The sequence below is a fragment of the Acanthisitta chloris genome, unplaced genomic scaffold, assembly GCF_000695815.1.
Source record: "Acanthisitta chloris isolate BGI_N310 unplaced genomic scaffold, ASM69581v1 scaffold23554, whole genome shotgun sequence".
Classification (NCBI taxonomy): domain Eukaryota; kingdom Metazoa; phylum Chordata; class Aves; order Passeriformes; family Acanthisittidae; genus Acanthisitta; species Acanthisitta chloris.
In genome coordinates, this window is record NW_008671284.1 from 30,267 (window position 1) to 47,848 (window position 17,582).

Sequence of the window (17,582 nt, forward strand, 5' to 3'; positions counted from 1 at the left end):
TATATTGCCCAAGAGACTGTGGAGTTTCCATCAGTGGAGATACTCAAAACCCAACTAGACACAGTCCTGCTCAGGCTGTGTGCTTGAGCCAGATGATCTCAGAAGATTCTGCATTTAAGATCAAGGCTGAGCACAAGATTTTACAATTAGTCTGTATAAATAATTGCTGTGCTTCCCTCATCATTCAGAGGACCTCTGAAAAGCATTGTGAGTTTTGGTTTTCATTTTGAGGGCTTTTTTTAAGAGAGTAAGTTCTTCCCTGTGTGTCCAGGCAACAGAAGGTATACACCAAACTTGGGTTTACACAACAACACCATTTCAAAACAGCTACACTAGGGGGAAAAAACCCTGTTTACCGATTATTTGACACCAGCATTTTTCCCTACCATTGTTGTCTCTTCCCTTACCTGAGCAACGTCTTCAAGTTTGTTCCATTTTAAAGAGAGCAGCAGTTTTGGCAATGATTGTGGGAAATTTTCACGACAGTCATATCGCAATGTCCAAATGAGATCCATTTCATTTTCACAGAGTTGAGATAAAGGATCTCTTTCCATTATTTCTTTTAGCACAACATAAAACTTCTTACCACCTCGACCCTAGAAAATGAGAATGTGCAATATTATGATAAATTCAGTAAGACTCATACTTTAGCTCAAACACTAGAAATCCTACAGCAGGAAGAATGTTAGAAAAAACTCATGAAACACAGGGGAATGACCAATGTGCCTTTCTTTCAGATTTCAGACTTCTTAAGTTGTAAGCACTGTAGCTCAAAGATCCCAAATTCAGTGTGCACATTCTTCTGAAAAAGTAACTAAACTTTAGACTTAATGACACTAGATGGCAATATTTCTGTTCTCCAACTCCAACATGGAGAACTTTCCTTTAGGATGCACATACGTTCTTCTCCTGTTCCTCAAGTGAGCAAATTGCATAGATACATGGAGAATTTTTTTAATTAAAAGCAAAAAAAATACTTTTTCTACAATAACCAAAGGAAAGTGTATTTGCCAAGCAGACAAACATTTTTGTCTTCTCTTTTTTCCAGATCTAATTTAAACCTTAGCTGTGTCCAAATCCACAGAGCATGTAAAGTTTTCTTTGAAAAAAATACAGCCAAGTGCAAAATACATTGGACAAAGCACATATAAACCTGCATTTTAAGGTAGTTCACCAAGGAGAATTATATAAGAACACAGAGCATGTAGAATTGTTATTTGAGCAGTTGACTTCTTTATTTCTAGATTGATGTAGAAGATAAAACAAAAAAACCCAGAAAATTAAGTTTAAAAGTCTTTAGATGATGCTCACCGCCATTGCAGCATTGTCACTATTTCTTGCAATCTCAGCTGCCTTTTCAAGTATCTGCAAAAAGTTGGATTTTAATACATTAGATTTGAACCCAAATCAGATTGCATTGTCAGAAGAAGCATTATAGAAATGATGCAAATAGGGACATTTTGGTATCTTTTATAGAGTTACAATACTATTCTTAACACAGACTTCTGTGCTGTGTCCATTTTCTACTCTGCAGGACTAGGGAGATCAGGAATAGGAGTCCCAATGACATCAAATTTCTTTCTTTTTCACCATTCCTGGGCTAAACAGTCTCTCCAATCACATCTTGCTTTCTGGTTCTGTTTGCATTTCTTCTTTATCTTTCAGTACAGCAAATCAACTCCTCAATTCTCAATTATCCTTTGCTGACTCATTTCTACTTCTGCAGTATCCAAGGGCACTGCTTCCATGACTCACACCTGGCACCCACAGATCCATACTTCTAGTCCTCTATTTCAGTGTGAGTCCACAAACTCAGTCCTTTCACCTTCCTCTCAGATTGTCCATATGATCTCAGTGTTTCAGGTACTTCTCTAGATCTAGGATCTTCCCTTGTGCAACGTCAGGACAAAACAGACTCCAAAAAGAACTCATTGAACAATACAAGCTCTCAGCACCAGTTACTACACACCAACCCAGTTACTACACACCAACCCACAGGAACAAGGACTGCTGGTGTTAACAGCAAAGCAACATCTCCCCAGAAGCTCAGCTCTGAATTACACTTGCTGTTATTTTTTTGCCTGTTTGAATATTCTACTTAGTTTTTGAAGTTCATGTAATAAACCATGATGGACAGTTAAGTACAGATGTAAATACAGTTCTTCAAACTGCATTCTGCACACTACTGCATACAGCAGACAGGTGTTGGAATGGTGACTGCCCAAGCCAATCTGACCAGCTGCACTGGTTAGATAGGTCTATCTACAGTTGTCAGATACTGCTGCTTTGACGAACAAATCTGAAAATGAAATCTCAGTTCAGAAAAAATTCTAAGGAACTGCAGCACCTCCTTTTCCTCAAGAGCTCTTCCTCTCCCATCACCCAGGAATATAACAGCACCCCCAGACACAGGTTCAGCAAGACTTGTGTTGTCTTTACTCAGGCAACATGAGAAACAACAACAAAAAAATAATCAGAGCAGAAATACCCGGCAGCTAAAATCCCTAAAAAAGGTACACCAACTTGTTTTAGTTCTTTGTCTGTATCACATTCTTATTAATATGATGTATTACATCTGCTACTTGGCCACAATGCTTGTTTACATACTGTGTGTGAAAACATGCATAAACAAACCCACAATGCCCTAATTCTATGTTTGATGCTTGCCTCCCCATGCTTTTCTGACTTACTCTGTTTGCAAATAAACTCTGAAAGTCTTTGCAAGTCCAGCTTTGTTCGACTGAGCCCTGAGCCTTGCAGTGTGCCAGCAGGACAGGTCATTGACCAGCCCAACACGACTCCTGCCTCAGACAACAGTTCCTTATCAGTGGCCCAGGCACTTTTGCTCACCCACCCCCAACAAGCCAGGAGCTGTGCAAGCAGGTTGACGATATGATTGAAAAGATTTATCTATTTTTGCACATCTTAAAATAAGAATGTGGCATCCAATTCTCTCGTTTCTTGGCAGAAACAAGCAACAACACTGGGAAAATTAGAAGCAGCCAAGAAAGCAAGTTCCAGCTAGACACTTCTGAGAAGCAGATTCTCAGCTGATGTAATTCTAGCAACTACAACATAACTCCTGATTCAACATAACCTTCACCAAGAGAATCTTTCAGAGATGGAGTTAAATAAAGTTGAAAGTTACAAGGAATGGTGAAGACCATAGACACCTTAACATCACTACATCAGGGAACTCATTCAGTAAAATCTTTGTCTGCATCCAGCTCAGCATTTTAACACATCATGAACATCATTAACAACAGAACTAGAACAAGTATGTGATCACTAAAGAAACATCCTTGTACTTAAATTGTCTGTAATATGCACATCAACACAGTTTTTCTCTTTAGAGATTAAATACACCTAGTGTAATGAGCAAAAATCTTAAAGCACTACAAATAAACCAGTACCAAAACTGACTAAAATGTGTCCACCATGAAGAGTCAACTGGTCAGCCATAAACAAGGCAGCAATCAGTCATTACTGGTTTAGCTCTTACAGCATTTCCAATGCTGTTCTCATAAAAGACCAAGTACTGTGCTGACAGGGGGGAGGGGGAGGATCAACCCAAAAATCAAAACAGAAAAACCTATCTTGTTGCTTGATTTAATTTTGATGAACCTTAAACCTCAAATTGCTCTTTGACCAAGCTTGGTGGTTTCAGTCTCTTCGTTAGTGCCCCCTCAAAGGTGCAAACCCCACAAGAAAATTCCAACAAAACAGAACAGAAAAAAACCAAAAAAAGCAAATTTTCATTAAGTGGTTATTAACTTTCCCAAAACCAAAACTTAACATGTATGAGTTAAACCTTGTTTTTATAATGCATCATCAGCTGTCTGTTCTAAGACTTGTTTCATTACTTGTTACCTGATCTCAGCTTTCTTTGCTGGTTTTCTATCTGTCCTTCATACTACAGACATTACCATGTGTATTCCAAATATACACCTCCTTTCTAGACAGATATTCTTATCCATATCTGTACAAAACTGCAGGGCAACTTCAGTGGATTTAATTCAAGAGCAGACCTTCAGAAATCTCTTTTCACACAGTATTAAGAGTATATTTATCCTTTAAAGGACTTGAGCTCATAGAGCAGTGTCCTAAGGAGTGGTAACACACACTTGTACAAAGAAAGATCTTTATAGATCACAGGTAAGCACAGTTTGAAGGTTTCCAGAATAGCAGATAAATTTAGCTTTTTGTTAGATCATTGATATGGGAACCTGATTATGCTTTTGTCCCTCCAAAGACTTATGTACAGAGTATTTTTAAAAGTATACATCTCCAAAATAGACCCTAAAGTCAGAGCACTGCCACTCACATAGTGCAAGTTTCACAAACTGCAGTATGTTGACTAAAAGCCAGGAAGAGGGGAATGCACTGAAAAAGTCAGTATTGAAAGGAAAGAAGGAACAGCTATTCCTAACTGCTCTTTAGGTCATACCTTACCTTATCAAAGGGAGGGTAATTAATAGGCTGTTTAGAATATTCTTGAAATCTAATGTGCAAAGCTGTTGCGTTTTCAGTGTAAGGGTTAGTCTGGACAGTTCCCATGGGATTCAACATTTCTTCAAGTTCATCTGAAACATTCAACAGAACAATTAATACTATATCCCAGGCAAGCATTAAAGTATTGCAAATCTGAAAGGCAAAGACACAGTAAGAAACTGCTTACTGTATACAACAGACAGAAGTAGGTTTTGCTGCACAGCACTTTTAGTACAATGCACTGCATTTCAACCATAAACTACCTCCTACATTCCCAAATGTTGGATCACCCAATGAGAAACCAATTTTCTCTTTAACAAATAAATGTAACAGTCAAGGGAAGCTGGGATATCCCTATACTGAAACAATCCCAGCTTCTGCAGACCAGGATACACACTGCCTACATAGGAAAAAAAGAAGAGTTTTGAGCCAGCTTCCTTTCAGCACTACAGCCAAGCTGATCCAGGGTTTGTCAAGAAGGAATAGAGTGTGATATGGAGGTTTCAGACAGTCTCACTAATCACTCTGAATATCAGGGAAGAAGACAAGATTCTACTCCACGTTTTTTGCTGATGCAAATATTGTCACATACACTACAGTTTCTCTATTTAGTTTTGGATGCAGAGCACAGGGGACCAAATGAAACCTAAACTGCTTCATAAAAACAAGTAACACTAGATATAAACATGCATCTATTTTTATGTGGATTTCCTTCCGTAAGAGAAAAAACTTTTAGAATACTACTCCCAAGCAGACTCTTGCTCCTCCTCTTTCCTGACAAACACCACTTTGAAGAAAGAGATTGAGATGCTATATATTAATCCACATAAAATATACAAGCAGTAAAGAGACTGTGACAGAATTGGACATGCATACAGTAAATATTCTACTATTTGCTACTACATTCTCCAGTACTTAAAGTCCAAATCTTAAAAGTTAAACTTTACCAGGAAATGATGACCAGCTGTGCAGTACCAGTTCTCCATTCTTCAACTGTCCTTTATAATCAAACACCATGGTATTTACCCAGGCTACAGGATAATGCTGTCAAAGGAAAGAATTTTTACAAAGAAACTAAGAAGCCAGAGAAAATTACTACACAGAATATTACTACCATATAAAAAAATTGAGAGGGTGGTTTGCTTTTTGTTTCAGATGGTGCTATCTTTTGGAAAAGCAGTTAATCACATCCTTAGTTTTCAGCATGTAATCCAGTACCACTGAGGACAATAAGACTCAATTTTAAAGGTGTCCCTCTGTCCATGTAAAATTGCACATTTCCCTGAATGTGAGCCTAGATGCTAATTTTTTTTCATCTTTGCGGACTCACAACTCATCTACAATTCAGAACAAAACTGACCTTATAAAATATAATTCTTTAAATAGCTATGTGACAACTGACTTCAAACCAAAATTTTCATGCTTTTTTTCAGTGTCTGGGAAGCATCAAAAGTTTCTTTTGAACCAAGGTGTGCAATTCTTAACATATATGCTCTTTTTGATATCTTTTCTCCATTTTGCCTTCTTGAACACTAAGATGAGGACAATGAAAGATTTCTGAACACTCATTTCAAAATAATTCAAAGGGCACTCAAGAAAAAAAAAGAAATAATTACCACTTTTCCTGCTTTCCTAATGGTTTGGTATTTGGAAGGATTCATTGCCTTGGTGGACTTCTTAGTTTTCACCTTATCCATCACAGCATAAACAGCAAAGCAGAGCCTTGCCATCCTTGGCAGATCACAGACATTGATTTCGAACTCAAGCACTTCATTCCAAACATGGTCACTTCTCCCAGATATTTCTGTGCTTACAATAGTTTTACAGAGCAGCTCTGTACCATGGAAAAGACCAGCCCTAACATGAACCTGCAAGAATGAAATGAGAGCTTTTAAGCCTGTCACAGAACCTACAGAATTTTGTATAGAATGTTATACAGAACACATGTGAATTTCATCAAACAACTAAGCAAAATTAAAAAGTTAAGAGTAATCTCCACGTACAACCAATTTGTGCTTCTAAATGAGAAAAGTCTGGGATTTTTTCAGCTTAGGAAAAAGTTCGTTTTTTACTGAAGCTGTTTATAAAAATGTACAGAGGAAACATTGCTGACTCTAACATCAGAAATCACCTGTAATAGTAACAACAAAGTACATGATTTTCAGTAATTGTTCCATCTTTAGCACACAGAAACCAGCAAATCCAAGTAGCTTGAACTATAAAAGTAAGGATCAGGAAAGGAGAAGGACAAGAATATAAAGAAGATGGAGTTACTGGCACTGAAAGGAAACACACTGCAAGGCAATGCTAAGATGTACCTCCTCTCTGCATTTCTGTTTAATAACATATGTACACAGAAAATTGCATGTTTTCAAGTATCTATACTCTTGGACAGATTCAACCAGAATGACAAGAAGGTTTCTGGTTTTGTTGCCTGGGCAAACACCAGAGAGAAATATGCCAACTTCTTGCATGTGGCAGAGAGAGAGAGAACCCTACAAATGTAACCCTTTGGTCAACATCAAATAAAAATTCTCAGTGTTACAGTTCAATGTGTAAAAGTGAACTGCTGTTTCAAAGTTCCCTATGCACCTTCATCAGCCTTCCCAACATTCCCTTTAAGCTATCATATTATTTCTGAGCACCGCAAGGGAAAGACAGATGTCAAAATTTTGGTACAGGTTTTGGATAAAAAAAAAGAATTCACCTTTCTAATTCTAGGATTTCCAGTCCTATTAATGCAAGGGATTTGATCCCAATTTTTTCCTTTTCACTCTGACACTGACCTTTTCCTAATGAAACAATCTGTACTGATGGTGCAGCCAAAGAGCAAGATGAAAAGAAAAGCAATTTAAAACGTCATGTATTTGGAAAACTGGGTGTTAGACTGCTGAATGAGGTAACGTGTGCTCTAGGTGAAAGCACCCAATCCAGCCCACACTAGTGCAGTGCTATCCACCTGACCAGTGTTTTGTTTCCCACTACAAACACTGCATTTGTGAGCCTTGGCGGTGGTTTCAGCAAAAACAGATGAATATTGGCTTGATCCAAAGCACAATAGGACTAAATGAACAATGACACTGAATTAAACAGCCTTAGAATCAGAACTAGAAAACAAATGCCTTCTCAATAGTGACAATATTTCATAATAGTGTAGACAGACAGTGCAGGAAAACATGCACAAGTTTGCAAGGTTACTACAGGCACTCTTGTCCTTGGTTCACTACAGGACCTTTAAGCTTTCAAGACTAAAAAAGCATTCAAAATACTAGATAATATCTAGATGGTGCAAACAGGCACCAATACAAAACACTTCAAGCTTACAACCAAAATATTTTCTTTTTCCTCTAAGAGCATAGTGAAATTAACCAAAACTCACTTCATTAAGCATTAAGAAAGCATCAAAAAAACCCTGATGGTTATTTGCTTCCAGAACCCACATTCTCTTTTCCCTTCCTTTTCTTTTAATAACTTAGAAGCTAAGAACATAGAGTTAAGAAGGTAGTAGAACTATGGAGAGGCTGAGGGAGCTGGGGGTGTTTAGCCTGGAGGAGGCTCAGGGGAGACCTTATCACCCTCTACAACTACCTGAAAGGAGGCTGTAGTCAGGTGGGGGTTGGTCTCTTCTCCCAAGCAACCAGCAGGAGGACAAGAGGGCACAGACTCAAGCTCTGCCAGGGGAGGTTTATATTAAATATTAGGAAGAGATTTTTTACAGAGAGAGTGATCAGGCATTAGAATGTGCTGCCCAGGGAGGTGGTGGATTCACCGTCCCTGGAGGTTTTCAAGGTGAGACTGGATGTGGCACTTGGTGCCATGGTCTAGTGACCATGGTAGGGTTGGACTTGATGACCTTGGAGGTCTTTTCCAACCTGGCCTAATTCTATGATTCTATGATACCTAAATAATGGTTTTGGCAAAGAAAAGGGAAACATCTGGTTTTACAGACATTCATTTCCACAATCACCAAGTTTCAGGTAGCAAAATATAACTATGGCTCATTTAGCTCTGCAATAAAATATAGTATTTACAAAGAGGTTGTAACAATAGTTTTGAATTAAAAAAGTGCACCAAATATCCTGACTGAAGCATCAGAAGAGCAAACATCAATGGCCAACTGATTCTCTTCCTTGTCTACATGGCTGGCTATACAATTCATTGACTGCCAAACAAAATAAAGGAAATTAATGTGGTTCTACCTCACAGGGATGTGTCTTGTAAGATCTTAAAGTCGTTGTGCAATAAATTCCCATGTGTTAACAACTTGTGGTCTGTACAACAGTCAGTAGCCCAGCCTGGCACGTTTTTACAGGAAGTGACACTACAGCTTTGTGTCTTTGTGTTTCTCATGTTTAGAAAATAAAAGACAGATTGTAGAGAAGCATGCAGTCCGTGTTTAGACATATAGAATATATTTAGGACTACAAGAACCCTTATGTTCCACTGCAAAATGTTTAATATTTAATCTACTTCTGTGGCAGGTGTTTACAACAGCCTATTTTGAATAAGCTTGTTTGACATCAGTACCAGCACTTTACAGACAGTCTTAAGAAATTCAAGTACCATAGGAACATTCATGTCATACCACCACAATTACTGACAGTGTTCTAATGCACACAGCCAACCTCAGACAATAAAGCAGTACTTGAGCAATAAAGACAGACTTTAACCACTGCTACCAATGTAACTGGAAGTATCTACAAATGCTTACACTTTGCTCAATTGAAATCTGCATGACTCTGAGTTCACTTAACATTGAAAATCATTAAAATTATAAAAAATATGTCTTCTGACACTAGACATAGTTACTTACTTTGGCATTTTCTTCTGTATTTAGTTTATTACCCTTTAACAGAATAATCTTGAAAGGGTTGGAAATATCCCACACACTCTGAGAAGGGAAATAAAGACACAAGATCATTTGTCATCAATGTAACAAACTAAGACCTATTTTATAAGCTAAGCATTTTAAGCAAAATTCGTAAATACAAACTAAAAAAAGTATGCATCTTTAAAAATAGATCGGTTACCACAACTACAAGAGCAGACAAAGAAAAGACTCAGCTGAAAGAGGGTTGGGAGTGAGAACATACATCATGCACTACGTGGCAACAATTCAGAGTGACCCTTCAAATTTGTCGTTCATTCTGAATAACTACAGAGTGTGTAATAGAGCAAAGATCTGTCCATATTTCTTAGAGTGACAGTTCATAAATTCTAACTGTGCTGTAAGGCCATAAGTTTGTTACTAAAGGAAGCACCAGATAATAAGAAAGTTAGTTGTATATTATGTACATTATGGCAGAAGTTGCCATCACTGCAGTGACAACACCATGCAAGATATCTGGGCTAACACAAAAGACCTCAGACCACTACTGCTCAAGCTAGTGGAGCCTACACACTTCTCTGAAGCTGGAGAGCACAGGTTCCCTCCAAGAACTTCTTCAGCTGCTGGTGACAAATTATTACCTGCTCTTCCGGGTTGTGATTAAAAGTAGAAGCAATAGCAATGGAAAAGGGGTGAGGAAAGGGGAGAAGGAGGATGGATGAGGTGAGGAAAGGTAAGAAGTTTCCATAAAGCCTCAAGGTCTGCTATTTCTGAGGTAAATCTCACAAGCAACAGGAGGCTCCAATTAGGCCCAGGTGAGCCACACTGGAAAGCAACAGTATTAGCTCAAATCCCAGGCATTGGGGTTTATATTCCACAAGTCACTGCTCATTTCGGTATTAGACACTCTCCATATGAACTTACAGTTGTTGTTCTTGTTTTTTTTGGTGGCAGAGGAAGAGGAAGGTTGGATGATTTTCGGTTTATGGCAGCTTCTATGGCAATCATCTCCTGCTCACACATCTTCTTTATGGTGCAACACTCGACCAGAGTCAGCTGAGGAAGAGTCCTGTTCATCACACAGTTGCGGATATACTAAAAGCCCACGGAAAACAGTTGTTAGCAGCTAGCAGAGAGTTTCTACAGCAACTTTCAAATCAAAGAAACAAGTAATATATTACAAAGATACAAAGGAAACAGTGCATGTGTATTTTACAGTTGGAGGGGGCTGCAGACATGAGGACACAGGGTGTTACTGTTCAGCATAGCCAACCATCCAACGGGACAGGAAGCAGTTTTGGCCAAGGCAGCAGAGAACTGTTACACCAAGTTCCAAAGAGCTTTATGTACCTGAAACTGAATTAACGGATGATCACCAAAAACATATTCTAGCTTTCCACTAACTTGCAGCACATAGTCAGCAGGATCAACTTCCTCATCTTCTTTTCCATGGATAGTCAAACGTTTTCGGATTGCCAGCTCGTTCAGCTTCATGGGATTCATGTTAGGAGACACTTGAAAACTAAATACATCCTAACAAAACACAAACAGAAATACTGAATGTCAAACTTGTCACAGTCAGATGTACAAGGCTTAAATTGCAGCATACACCATAAAATAGGTAGAAGTAACTGCTAAAGCCAGCCTATTTTAACAGTTACAGGTCATGTCTACATCTTCAGGGAAACCACAATTACAGTCACCCTAAAAGCTGAAAATGTCAATTCCCAAAAGTTTATATTATCAGAAGTACCTGTAAGAACACAGACCTCAGCAGTGATTTAAAGCCTTGTAGAGCAGTCGACTGCTCTAGGGGTTTGTATTTTAGACTGTGAATGAGGGAGACAAAAAATCATGCATACATTACAAAGTAGTTAGCAGTACCAGATGAGTTAAGTTTTCTTCTTTCTGGCCACTAGCAAGTTACCCTCTAAGTATTACTGTACTCAGAAGAAAAAGAAAGAGTCGAGTAATAAGTAATTAAGCAAAAGAAACTGCTCATTTATGGTGATTTATGTACAAAACCACCATCAAACTGAGAGGAGAGCTGAAAAGAGGAGTAGCACCCAATACCTGCAACGTTCTAAATATGCCATGGAAAGATTCTGGATTTGCTAAGAAATTTTTTATCAAAACTTTAGATGCTATGTATTTCCAAAATATCTCTAATTTTCCTATGTTCTTAAAAGATAAAGGTAAGAATTTGCTTTCTTCTGTAGATTAAAGAAAAAAAAGGTTTAAATTTGTTTCAAGTTCCTAACATTAAAGGTCTTCTGTGAAATCTTTCATCTTTTATCTGCCACATCACGCTCTGCACAAGTTTATTCGCAAAGGTTGATTTGGGGAGTGCTGAGGCTTTGCTGTTGTTTGTTGGGTTGAGCTGCTGTTTGTGGGTTTGTTTAATTATTATTTTTATTTGCACACAGAGTTCTGAATTCCAAACCCAGTAATGCACAAATGTGAAGTGTGTCTGACTTACCTTCCTTTGACCTGTGCCTTACTTCTATGTGTGCTCGCTGGGCAGAAGCTAAGCTGCCATAATGGAAAAAGTGAACTCTAAAGTCATGCTACATTAATTCTGTATTTTCACAGTTTCTGCACGGTTCACAACAGCTTCCACCTTTCAGAAACCTGCCACAGTATGAAGGCTTTCTTCTGCTATCAAAACTGGTAGTGGGTAGACAGGAAATAACACTTTCTTCCCAGGAAGCTGGTGCTCTGAGAGCTGCCTTCCTTCCCAATTGTAGGGCTGTACACATATGTCACAGAAATGGGGATCAGTCTCTCTTGCTTCAGGGACAACCAAGTAGCTCTTACAGCTCACCCACATCTCCTAGACAACAAGTCTTTTAGTATTTCTTTCCCTCAATCTTGCAGCTGAAAGAATTGAAAAACACAACAATCCCTGTACGTTCCAATTTAATTCACCTGGGATGATTCCAGTACTCAGTGGAAGCAGTAAAGTCTGGAATAGAGTTTACTCCTCTAAGAAGCAGCTCAGCTTTGGACTGTTAATAGCTCTGAAGGTCAGAACTGGCAGCAGAAGCATTTGAAACATTTGAAATGTCAGCAGCCTAAGCTATTATAGTGGCAAGCAAATACATTCTGCACCAGCATGAACTTTTGCATTGCTTTTGTACTGTCAGCACACACATACATATGCAGTATTTTGATCAAAAGCTGACAGACACACAAATATTCTCACTCCTGGACAGCTACAAGTTCTCTGCTAAGCATTCCATTTGATTTACATCCTTTATCAATCCTGTGCTAATTCAGATCCAGAGCAGGAACAGTACATGAAATGGGATCAACAACCACTCCTACCTGGCAGTTATCAAAATGAACAGCCACTACAAGATTTCCACTATAGAGCTTATCCTGGAAGCTCTCTGGGATAACAGGTTCCTGTTCTGGTGGGTAAGTGTGCTTTAACCAGTCCATCCAGGAGAGACCCACAAGTGACTGAATCTTTTCCTCACTGATCCTCCGCATTTTAGCTCGGAAGTCATTCACTTCAGGATCTTGTAAGGCATCAAATTCATGGAGACCTGAATGAATTCAAGCAAGCAAAAGAATACAAATGAATCAATGTGTCTCTTAGGTACTGCTAAATGGAGAAGCCAACCTCACCCTGAGTTTAATATAGTTTGAAAAGTTTTAAGTCTCTCCCCACAACAGCATCATAAAGACCACAGAGCAGAAGTGTTTGCAAACTATCTTTTTTAATCCCACAGAAAGATGACATCATCCTCTTTAATTTTATTTAAAAGTCAAAAAAGAAGATCTTAAGTCAAAATGACATGACTGAAATTCCAACCAATCCAAGGTCAGTAAAGTTCCTTTTCCAAACCTGTAAAGAGAGAATACACAGGGCAAGTCCTGCCTGACCAATTTAGTGGCCTTCTTGTAGTGGTGTGACTACATCAGTGGACAGGGTAGGGGCTATGGATGTCAGAAAAAGATGTATTTGATGGGTAGGCTGTTCAGTACATGAGAAATCAGTTGGACAGTTGCATGCAGAGAGTAATGGTCAATGGCTCAGAATTCCAATGGACATCAGTGGTGTCCCTCAGGGGTCTATAATGGGACCAGTGTTATTTGATATCTCTATTAATGACACAGACAAAGGGATTGACTGCACCCTCAGCAAATCTGCTGATGACACCAAGCTGAGAGGTGTGCTTGACACACTTGAAGGACAGGATGCCATCCAGAGAGACTTGGACAAGCTCAAGATGTGGCCCATGGGAATCTCATTGAGGTTCAACAAGACCAAGTGCAGGCTGCTGCAGCTGGGCTGGGACAACCCCTGGTATCAATCCAGGCTGGGAATGAACATATAGAGAGCAGCTCTGCTGAGGGGGACTTGGGGTGCAAGTGGGTGAGAGGCTGGACATGACACAGCAATGTGTGCTCTGAGCCCAGAAATTACCTGTGTCCTGAGCTGCATCCAAAGCAATGTGGGCAGCAGGTGAGGAAGGGCATTCTCCCCCTCTATTCTGCTCTCATGACACCCCACCTGGAGTACTGTGTCTAGGTTTGGGGCCTCCAACATAAGAAGGATGTGGGCCTGCTGGAATGAGTCCACAGGAGGCCACACAAGATGCCCAGAGAGCTGAAGCATGCCTGCTATGAGGACAGGCTGAGAGCATTGGGGTTGTTCAGCCTGGAAAAGAGAATGCTCTTGGGAGACCTTATAGCACCTTTCAGTACCTAAAGAGGGGCATGGAAGAAAGATGAGGACAGACTTCTTAGCAGGGACTGTTGCAACAGGACATGGGACAACGGTTTTAAACTAAAAGAGAGCAGACTTAGATCAGATATAAAGAAGAAGTTTTCTGCAGTGAGGGTGGTGAAATGCTGGCGCAGAGGGGTGGTAGATGCCCCATTCTGGAAACATTCAAGGTCAGGTTGGACAAAGCTCTGAGCAACCTGGTCTAGTTGAAGATGTTCCTGCTAACTGCAGGGGGCTGGAACTAGATGACCTTTAAAAGGTCCCTTCCAACCCAAACTATTCTGCGTTTCTATGATACAGTGGAGAGTCCACACAGCTGTGATTCTCTGATACTTCAGGACATGTAGGGCCTGCAAGTGCTTCTGTATTTTCTCCTGAACTTTGAAGGACACTGTCCAAACCACACAAAGCACTGAACACCTTTTGAGAACAAAACACTAAGTTTAGAAGCTCAGACAGGAACACGTCTCCCACTGCTAAGGTACAGAATAGAGGCTGCATAAGGAAGGATCAGCTATAATAAGCCAAATATTCAATCACAGAATGTGAATCTCTCAGAATCTGTCAAAATCTGTCTGAATGGTTAAACTGGCTAACTGTTCCCATTGTCAGCTTTAACAAACAGGCAGACAGTGCACTGCTGAAATCTAAACAAAACCTGCAGTCTTTATAAGAGAGCTAACAATGGTTCATTGTTTCAAAACAAGAGGTATGACCTCACACAACCCTGTCAATCTTGATTGTATAACCAGAGTAGATTTAAAAGCTGAAAATTCTGAAATAACATCAAGAATAAGTTACTGTGAAACCTTTAAAAATAGCTTTTCATTGTTTGATGAAAATCAGTGTCACAATTGAGAGCAAAAACAAGAATCATATTGTTATCCAACTCCGACACCATTTATAATAAAATCATAAGTTCCAGTTCCTTCTGTGGATCCAGTTTGCTGTTAGGCTTTCTATGGGAACACTGTTTGAGGACTATGCTTTCTTTCACTCAGTAATAATAATAATATATTTTCTCCTCCTCTACAAAATAAAATTTGCTCTTGATTGATGTAGTAATACAATACAGTGCCAAAATGCAATACAGAAAAGTAGCTTTAAACAACTTTCATATGTTTCATCTTGAGTATATAATTTCTTTCCAGCTACATCAGTAGTTGTTTGAGAAAGGGAAATACTTAAATGTCTAGTGCATTTGTGAAAAGAAGTTTCACTGTTACCTGCCCAATTAAGACCCTCATCCACAACAAAGTTTACCCTAATTTTAAAAAAAAGATGAAATTGAATTACCTTTGCCTATAAGGACACCTATTTTGGAATCCAACTTTTCTCCTGGATCACAATTCCTTGTCACTAGTTTAAGGACAGGAAGAAAGGGTCTAACATCACAAAGTCTCCGTGTTTCATCCTCTAGTTCTTCATGTACAGCAGTCTGATTCACACATGAGAACATGTAAGAGTCAATCTCCATGAGGAGATGAAAGAGTGGATAGGCATGTGCCTGCTTCCATAACAGCTGCAATGAAAACAAACCATTACATGAAATAAACCAAGCAAGCACTGACATATCTTAGGGCACTGAAGGTAACATTAATTTCCATTTATGTTCCCAAAAGAACAGAAAAGTAACATGTTTGCCAACTGGTTCATTTTTGTCTCTATATATTATTTTATATTTGCTTAGTCTCATTTGTAGTCTCTATCTTGAGATTATTTCTAAGTAGCAACTTGTGTACATAAATATCCCAAGGGCAAAAACCACATAGGGACAAGTACTATGAGGCGAAGAGAGAAAGGCAACACTAACCCTCATCCTGACACTTACCTGGGATTCCCCAGTATAGTCCTTTTTGCAGTGAAATCTATTATGCATGCTTAAGGAGTAGATTACTTCGTGTGGTAATTCACTCACTACCTAATTCCACGGTAACTTGTTTAAGTGTCCTCACATGGCCATTACCTGGTGAAAGTTCAGTGGATTATTCCTTAATATCTGTGGTTATTTCCTTACCTTCTCCCCTTCCTTTGATTTGGATATTCCCTCATATTTAACATCATGCCCTAACAAAGCACTTGTACAAAACCTTTAACAAGTGGCACACATAGTTTTTAAGCATCCACCCCTGGTGTCTATCAAAATAAGCAGGAGCACAATCTGGGACTTCTCTACTAAAAATCTAATTACACACATTAATCTGAGAAATGTTACATCAACATACAATGTATTACCAATGTGTTCAAAAAGGTTTAGAGTAGCAATAGAGCTATTAGAATAATCTCTGCTTAAGTCTATCACCAAGTAGTTTCTCCAAACCTTGCCACCTGCCAAAAAACACTGCAAACCCCCACATGCATATAGACCTTTATTAATCAATCTGCTTGCACATGCCTTCAAGGCATTGTTTTTATGCCTGCTCAAATTTATTACTTGATTTGCCAAAAGGCACATAAAAATCAGAAACAGCTCTCATGCCAAACACAAGCTAACTCTAGAGTTAACTGCCCATTTGGTATTACCTGTTTAATATGAGATATGGTGGCATCTCGAGGGACATCCAGGTTGATGTAGATTCCAGTGGGCAACAGGAAATCCACAGATATTGAGCCATCAGCACCAATCTGTGAATCCACTGCCCAGATGTCAAGGCTGTCTGTCACGGCAGGAGGCATTATGGAATCTCAATAATATCATAACCACATGGCCTTAGGGAGAAAAAAAAAATTAAAATTCAGTATACTTAACCTTTTATAATTAGAGACACATTTTAGAGCCTTTGGAAAGTTTACATAAGCCTGCTTGTACAGCTCAGCTTACAAGTCTGGGGTCTCAAATGCCAGTATTGCAAACACATAAGCATAGTTTTACTCATTAATGTTACTTAATATAATAAAAGTACTTGCCTGGCAAGGCACTATTGTTGAGATGGTTTTATCATTAAGACAAAGTAATAAGAGAAAAAAACTAACTAATTAGAGGTTAGCTAAAACAAAGTTAGAAATAAATTTCAGGTTTTCTCTAACACTTTACCTGTACAAAACACAAAGTAAACTTCTTGGCTGAAGCATGGCAATATTTCATATGAAAGCATATGATCAGCTGCAAATTTCCTGTTAGTTGTCCACAAATGTGTCCAACGATATACTCAACTTGAAAGTCTATATTAATAGCAGGAAAATCATCTTCAACTCTATTAGAAAGTGACATTTTCCCCTATTTTATCTCACTTTGTTCTCATACTTAGAGAAAGATCATCCACTATGAATTCAATCAACTGTGTAAACTACATCCACGGCAGGGTAGGAGTAAACTCTTTCTGTGGTGTACTTCAACTCACTACACTGTTTTCCTGATTACTTGTCCTTTGTATTTCAAGACATTTTTATTTACTCTTAATGCTACCACCAGTTTGTCTGACCTTCCCAGTCTTTTTTGATTATCACTCTCCAAAGACCAGTTTTCCCTTTAACAATGACTCACTGAAGTATTTACCTTCCTCTTCATCCAGACAATGCTCTTCA

At 38.9% G+C, this 17,582-nt stretch overlaps 1 protein-coding gene across 1 annotated transcript in view; it reads right to left on the reverse strand.

Moving 5' to 3' along the window:
* The window catches only part of PIK3CB (phosphatidylinositol-4,5-bisphosphate 3-kinase, catalytic subunit beta), a 35,998-nt gene extending 19,232 nt beyond the window's left edge, over positions 1-16,766 (reverse strand). The window contains exons 1-11 of the mRNA XM_009074052.1: positions 16,581-16,766; positions 15,354-15,579; positions 12,647-12,870; positions 10,670-10,852; positions 10,244-10,414; positions 9,305-9,382; positions 6,108-6,359; positions 5,439-5,535; positions 4,453-4,583; positions 1,312-1,365; positions 408-596 (exon numbers count right to left, since the gene is read on the reverse strand). Of these exons, the coding sequence (XP_009072300.1) occupies positions 408-596; positions 1,312-1,365; positions 4,453-4,583; positions 5,439-5,535; positions 6,108-6,359; positions 9,305-9,382; positions 10,244-10,414; positions 10,670-10,852; positions 12,647-12,870; positions 15,354-15,579; positions 16,581-16,733 (1,758 nt within the window). The 5' untranslated portion in view covers positions 16,734-16,766. The remainder of the gene's footprint in view (positions 1-407; positions 597-1,311; positions 1,366-4,452; positions 4,584-5,438; positions 5,536-6,107; positions 6,360-9,304; positions 9,383-10,243; positions 10,415-10,669; positions 10,853-12,646; positions 12,871-15,353; positions 15,580-16,580) is intronic.
* Positions 16,767-17,582: the final 816 nt, after the last annotated feature.